The following is a 7,829-nucleotide window of genomic DNA, read 5'->3' as shown; positions in this document are numbered from 1 at the left end:
TTGATGGGTTGAGCCAGGTTTAAACGAGTCAAATCCCGCAAATTTATAGTCTCTATATATTTCCCCCGGATATTTCCCATGATGGCGGAGCGATATCTTCACATCAGGTCAGGCGGTAACATGTATTCAGCGAAGCGGTGCTACAAAAAAGGAACGATCTTACATTATAGCGGGAAATGAAAAATAAACCATCTGTGACTTTTTTTGTACCGCAGATTTTGCGGGCATACTGTGGATGAGCCAGAACATCATGTTTCACATATGATAGACATGCTGCAGAGAGCGGTTAGACACCGCAAAGCCGCCCTACTGAGATTTAAAATTAACCGAAAGGCTAGAAAGGGAAATGTATGTCTGAAATGGTTTTACAGTAATATCTACTTTCCATGTACTAGGGGGTAATATGTTATTATCATGACCTTGTATGCATTATCTTGGATCAGAAAATGTCGATTACTATTGACGACAGGGCCATATTAAAGAGAGCACATGAAGACCCGTCAGCTTTGTCTTTTCGTTTACCAAAAAATAAAATCCAATCTGTGGAGAGATATTTTTGATTCCTGTTTTTACCTATTCCATGAAGTTATTGAAAATGGCGCTATTTCAATCCTTGGCGATGGATTCGGTCGATTGTTCACACTTGCTATGAATTCGCTCGCGGCGGCCATGTATGACTTGCAAGTCGAAAATCATTCAGTCGCTAACATCTAAGTCGTACGTTCGACGCCAGTGTTTGAAAACCGTCATTTAGTCACATGTCGGTAAGCATTTTGCATTGATTGCTTTTGATTTCAAACCTCATCGAAAAATCGAAAACGATTCAACAAACTGGGCTTTCCTATATGATATGATATGATATGATATGATATGATATGATATGATATGATATGATATTGCACATTCTATCTATGTGTATAGATAGGTAGATAGATAGATAGATAGATAGATAGATAGATAGATAGATAGATAGATAGATAGATGTACAGAACTTTCGTTACCGATATCTTTAATTTGTACTTGAGAGTAAGTTATTTTTGCAACCCGACTGTGCTTTTTGTATCGAGTGCTTTAATTTCCTTGGAAGACGTGAGTTGCTTAAATCAATCTCAATCTCTCTCTCTCTCTCTCTCTCTCTCTCTCTCTCTCTCTCTCTCTCTCTCTCTCTCTCTCTCTCTCTCTCTCTCTCTCTCTCTCTCTCTCTCTCTCTCTGTCTGTATAAGCTTAGGTATGGATGGATGTATAATAACGCAGTATGTATGGTTGTATGTATGTATGAATGTATGTATGTATGTCTAATATCACAATTTACTTCAAGAAAAAAACTTATATAGTATATCTGAGTACACTTACTTCCAGAAAAAACTTAAGTAATATAGTATATCTGAGTACACTATTTTGGCTTAACGGTGAAACACATACGTCATTTTACTTTAGATCTGAAAAGAAGGAAAAGTTTACTTTTTGGGCCATTATTGATATGGGAGATTTTGTGAATAGAATAAGGGGAAATTACGATAATTACGATAGGGATTTAGTTAAGAGAACAGATCCTCGGACGCCCACTCACTTACTTCACTGTTGTAAATCACGGTCCCTCTGGAGGGATCATCTGTAAATGGCATTTGAAGTATCCTATGATAAGTCTCTGTTGCCAGGTATATTGTTCTCGTTCTTCTAGGAAAAGCCATGCAAAGATACCGAAAGTTATACGCTCGTTAAAATGGAATGTTTTTTTATGTTTCAAATTCTAATTACAAGACGTTGTAAGAATCCAGCATAATTGGTAAATTTATACTAACCGTTCAGATAAAGGTCATGTGATTTAACTGTGAGACAAACAATAAATTGAACATTTACACAGTCAGCGACGGGTTTTTTCATCAAGGGAAAAAATAAAGTGTTCCTAGCCCTGTGAAATGTTTTTCTCTCTTAGACTTTTTCTTTCTCTTCATTGATTGATTGATATTAATTGAAACATGACGATATGCAGGCAAGCAATAGAACATCTCGTTTGGACAATTGTGTACATTGTTACAATAGTCATTCCGCACAGAAAAGAAGTACAGGAGAGACGAACGAATGCTGCACACCGCCAGTTCGTGATTAAGGATAAGTACGCCGAATTCCAACGCGCACGCATTTCCGCGCATTTGACCCCTTAGCTCTACGTAAAATTGTGGTGTTTACCAGTCGGCCATAATAAAAGTTTCACCGAAGTGCAGCTAGCTACAGCCAACATGAACAGATCTCGTTGGGGTGGAAAATTTTGCTCGAAACAGAGTTGAAACGACGCAAAAATGTTTCCAAGGCGACCATTGAGCGGTTTGAGAAGAACTCAGTTGATTCACATTCACCAGCGAGAAATGTGAGAACATCGACATCAGATGCTCGTGCACCCATTTGGTCTTCGCCGACGATACTCAATGCGAACCCTTGATTCCTCCAACTAATCAGCAAATAACGTGGTATGAAGGCGTTAGACTGGTGAATTTGGGAGTGCTTGCAAGAGGATTAGATGCTTGCAATGTTTGCCATGAACACCTGCGTCTGACACAGTGTCAATCTGAAACCAAGTACGGCGGTGGCAGCGTACTCCATATACCCTGTGACCAATGCGGTTCTATAAATAATGTATATACGAGTAAAACCCATCGGAAAGTTGAGCTGAGCCGTGGTATGCAGGCTTTTGACGTCAACGCCAAAATTGCCACAGGTACGTGCCTATTTTGGTCATATTGAGATTACGTACGGTGAAACGTTGTAACATACGTTTTTACATATTTCATTTGTGTTCAGTGTGATAACAGCCCAGTACCACGCGCGAGACCACTACACAAAAAGTAAACATAGTCGTCACATTTGGTTTTCTCTGTCGGTTGATCATTTCACCAGTGTCCTATTAGATCTGTCACCACATACAGTTTCTGAAAATTTGTTATTCTTAGTGAACAAGCTGAGGTTCATACAATGTAGCTGCAATAATTATTATCCCGTTGGGGTTGTTTTGACCGTGGCATGGCGCTCATTACTTCCGTATACGCGTATTAGATAGGAAAGCCACGGTCAAAACAGTCGCTGTGGGCTCAGAAAATGCAGCTACTAATAAATGACATGTTGATATCTAAAACCTAAAACCTGACTACAATATTTCCACTTCCCCATTTCTTTTTCATCTCCCGTTTCGTAGTTATTGCTGCTAAAATATATTTTGTGTATGCACAATAACCTAACATATACTTACTGTTTATTTAAAATTTTAAGATAGACTTTCAATTGAACTTGAACATTGAGATACATATACCAAAGGGGCCCTTCATGAAATTTTGCTAGTAAAATAACGTCTCATTTGTGTCCTTTTTTCACTCATTTTTATAGGTATGATCACCGCAGGGATTGGAGAACGTCATCTCAATCAGATGCTGTCATCAATTTCTGTACCAACCATACATCATAAGACATTAAAACGCAAAGAGAGAGAAGTTGGAGAATCAATTTTGAAAGTTGCAAACCAGTCATGTAAACAAGCTATATCAGATGAGATGTGTGCATCAAAGAAACCAAGGTAGGAATGTTTGATATCCAAGTCATTGTTTTATATTTCATCAATAATCCACAATTATTACCCAGAAGAGGTTGGATTTATACAAGATTTGGGTTTAGTTGGTGACATATAGCAGTAGCCCAGGCGATATTTGAGTATTGTTTGTAACTTTTCCCAATTCAAGTTTGGTAATATGCCCAGGTGAATATTTTTAATCAAATGTGTATGAATGGTGTTGGTATTTCTAAAAGTAACCAGTAAAATAACTGGGTGCCCTGACTAGTAACATTTAACGATAAACTAATCATGTGAGAGTTCTGATATGTGCATACGGAAGTTTTTCACAATTATTTTTCAGTTGAACCAGTTTTTAGCCACCATTTGGTACACAACTCGTTAAAATTTATCTCTTTCAGAAAGCATACCCTCTTTGTAACATTGTAATTCAACAAATAACAGCATACATTTTGTCATTGACAGTATGTTAAATATACTTATCATTTTTTAAAGAAAAGTATATATTTTGTTGATGTAATATTATGTTTCTTTTTAGGATTGATGTGTCGTATGATGGAGGATGGCAAAAGAGGGGCAGTGGGAGAGAATATAAGAGTTTGTCAGGTGAATATCTTGGGTACTTTTAAGTGTTATTACTAGTGCCATATTTTGATTTCACCAGTATATTACACATTACATATGTTGGTTAAATTCTAATGAGACATTTCATCAAAGCTCAGTTCTAAAAGCAGAAAGGCTTTGCCAGACTTAGCAAACTACAGGTTAGCCTGGCTATTTTCATTGTGACTAGTCATGACATTCAGTGAAAAAGCTCTGAAGTATTACTAATGAATGGTTTGAAAACTGTAATTGATCTAGTTAAAATTTTTTTTTCATTAATACAGTGAGCTTTTTATTTGTACACAGGGCATGGTACACTGATAGGTAGACAGACAGGAAAGGTCTTGGCATATAGCACAAGGTGTAAGCATGCAGAGTGTGTGACTGTGCTAGGAAGGCAGGAAAGAAAGTCAGGAAACATCAATGTCATAGAAACTGGGCAGGTAGTGCCAGGGCCATGGAAGCAAGTATAGCTGTAGAAACAGTAAAAGAAGTAGAGGAGATGGTTAAAATTGATAGCGTGACTATGGATGATGATAGTACTACAATAGCTAAACTACACACTGAAGTTAGAGAAGATATAGTAAAACACAAAGACAATAACCATTTAAAGAAAGGTTTTGCAGACAAGCTTTATAAATAAAAGCAGAAAAATCCTATGGTCAGCTGTCAACAAAGTTATATGCTATCTACAGAAGTGTTTCAGTTATGCCTTGAGTCAAAACAGTAGTAGTGCGAGTGATCTGGAAAAGAACCTCAAAGCAATTGTTCCCCATGCATTTGGTGACCATGTCTACTGTGATTCAAGGTGGTGCCAATTCATGAAGGATCCAGCTCAGTATAAGCATAGAAGCCTCCCATATGGTAAAGACTTGTGTGGTGAAGATCTTCGGAAGGACTTAGACAGAGTCTTGAATGTGTACATTGTGAACTCTAGTGATCTTGTCAGAATTGGTTCATCACAAGGGAATGAAAGTTTAAATATGGTTATTGCTTCAAAAGCTCCAAAGGCAAAACACTACAGTGGATCAAACAGCTTTAATTTCCGAGTGGCAGCAGCAGTTGCACAGAAGAATTTAGGGCACACTTACGTTAGTCAGGTTGGTACAATAAAAGTATAGAGTGAAAAAACAAGTTAGCAAAATCAAGTACACACCCGGAAGCTACATCATTGAGATCATGAAGAAGATGCAATAGAGACAATATTTCCCTTGAATCAACTGCATCTCGTTTTCATAACTCATTGTTTCTTCTTGATTGCAGGTTCACAAAGAAAATTTACTATCACCTAGTAGAACATGCCAAATTTATGGTGCCAAATTGGATAGGAAAACTCAAAAAGTGAATGACAGAGCTAAGACTAAGAAAGGAAAGTTAGAGAGACTCCAGGTATGTTGACAATGAAAGTTACAAAATAAAACAAGAAGGATGTCACTAGCACAGACCATAAAATGTGTAAAGATATATTGAATGAAGTGATTTGTTTTGACATGAACCTATGGATCTGACATGATTGATCAATGCTCATAAATATAGGCATGCCTAAACACACATAAATTCACACATACATACATACATACCGGTACATACATGCATACATACATTCATTGAAAATAGATATACACACACTCTTACACATACATAATATTATATTCACTTGAAATTGATCCTGTATTTGAACCACTAATGTTGATAAGTATCTCAGTTCTTACCATGGCATGTTCAATTGTGTTTCTTATCTACTTAAGCGAAAAGAGAAAAGAGCCCAGAAGACGGCAGCCACTGAAGTACGAGAAGGGAGTACGTATGAAAAGGGTGTTGGGTTGTCCATGTCATCAGAGCAATGCAGGAATGAGATTCCGGAGCCTGTCTTACCACCTGATTCTGTATCACTGTCTGAAGGATCATATACTCCTGTCGTCTTTGATATAGAAACTACATCAGCATGTGAGTACCAAGTGTTTAGCATTCCCCCGTATGATTTACATGTGTAATCTGTCATGATGCTACAGAAATCAAGTGTTAGCACAGTTTTGGATAAATTGAGATATGATTTTAGCCAAAACCTCTTACTATCTGTCATAAATGAAAAAATTAGGTTAATTTCTCATGTTTACATATTTATTCTATTTCAGATTCAACTGCAGAAATCACCCAGATTGCAGCTGTGTCAGGAGATGACAGTTCAGCCAGTACATTTTGCCAAAACAGCCAATTTGTCGTATTGCAAGTGAAAAAACTCGCCTTACTGTAAAAAGTGGTAAATTGTGCTATGAAGGAAAACCAGTTCCTACAGTTCCTAAGCAAACATGCTTGGAAAGTTTTATAGAGTTCATCTGTAAATTTGAGAATCCAATTTTAGTTGCACACAATGCTCGATCGTTTGATTGTAGATATTTGTTGCAAGCTATGAATGAATGCTCCTTGACAGATCAGTTTGTAGCAAATGTTTGTGGATTCGTTGATTCATTACCAGTATTCAGATCATTATACCCTGACAGAGCATCATATTCCCAAGAAGTCTTGTAAATGACTATGTAGGGCAGGATTATGAAGCACACAATGCTGTAGCTGATGTTTTCATGTTACAGAAATTATTGAAAGTATGTCAGGTTTCATTGTCAATGATGATTGGAAAGAGTTTTACATCACACTCGATGATCCAATATCTCACTTTCAAAAACCAACAATCAACTAATTACAAAACTCTGATCACTCTTGTAAATAATAAAGTTTTAAGTGAGTCGATGGCAAAAAGAGTGGCAGGATCTGGTCTTAATTACAGCCATCTTTACACAACATACCAGAGAGGTGGATTAGATAGCTTAAGACAGTTGTTTACTGAAGAAACTTCCAATGGTTCTGTAAGAGTAACAAAATCATCCCGTATAATGAACAGTGTCTTTGAGTTTTTTAACTCGTCTGTCAATGACAATGTTTGAAATGTGTGGTTTACAATGAATAATAATTTCTGAATGACTTTACATGTATAAGCTGTGATAAATTACATACAGGGTATTTCATTATGGTTCAGGAATTTGTACCAAATATTACATTTGATACACATAACAAAAATACTATGAAAATAGCCAAAGTAGAGGCTAATGTAGCTTTAATGAATTTTAGTCATACCGGAAACATTAGGTACAAAAATGGAAAGCTGACCACAGTAATAATGAATGCATTGTACTTACCTGTGTAAAGATTATGCCAAAGTTTTTCTTTGTGTGAAATATTACTATTAATAATTTAGAGTCTTGTATTTTGGCCATACATACTGCATTGGATATAGTTAAAGTAGATATTCAAGGGATCAGTGTTGATCATCATTGTCATATACATGTGCAATACAGAAGATAATCTTTTGAATGTAAGTCTATACAAGTGTATGTATTAAATAAATATGAGTTTTTCATGAACACTCAATTTATGTCGGGTTTACTACATTTTATTGTCCTTTGTCTTTTATTTCTATATCATAATACCATATGCAGATCCTGTGAATGCAGTTCACTTTTTCACATCAAAACAAACAAAGTTTTCAAGGGACATTACACTGTTCCAGTGTTTTGTCCTACGCTGTTTAGCGTGCTAAAATACCTTGTATTCTGTTTGTCAATACAGCCTGTACATATATAATTCTTATTGCATTGTTGAACTGAATTCT

General features: G+C 36.5%; 1 protein-coding gene across 4 annotated transcripts; it reads left to right on the top strand.

The window, feature by feature from the left end:
- Positions 1-2,110: 2,110 nt before the first annotated feature.
- LOC139149373 (uncharacterized) lies at positions 2,111-7,607 on the top strand. Of its 4 annotated transcripts, XM_070721101.1 has the most exons (6): positions 2,111-2,716; positions 3,379-3,565; positions 4,098-4,165; positions 5,426-5,551; positions 5,911-6,109; positions 6,298-7,607. In XM_070721101.1, exons 2-6 carry the CDS (start codon positions 3,538-3,540, stop codon positions 6,414-6,416), a joined length of 540 nt encoding a protein of 179 aa, XP_070577202.1. In that variant the 5' UTR covers positions 2,111-2,716; positions 3,379-3,537; the 3' UTR covers positions 6,417-7,607. The 4 variants fall into 4 exon arrangements, 3 of the variants coding, with proteins under 3 accessions (XP_070577202.1, XP_070577203.1, XP_070577204.1); XR_011556106.1 differs by lacking the exons at positions 5,911-6,109; positions 6,298-7,607 and adding an exon at positions 4,971-5,262; XM_070721102.1 differs by lacking the exons at positions 4,098-4,165; positions 5,426-5,551 and having other exon boundaries at positions 6,298-6,344.
- The last annotated feature ends 222 nt before the right edge of the window (positions 7,608-7,829 follow it).

Source organism: Ptychodera flava, chromosome 14 (assembly GCF_041260155.1).
Source record: "Ptychodera flava strain L36383 chromosome 14, AS_Pfla_20210202, whole genome shotgun sequence".
Lineage (NCBI taxonomy): Eukaryota > Metazoa > Hemichordata > Enteropneusta > Ptychoderidae > Ptychodera > Ptychodera flava.
This window is presented reverse-complemented; position numbering and strand designations above follow the sequence as displayed.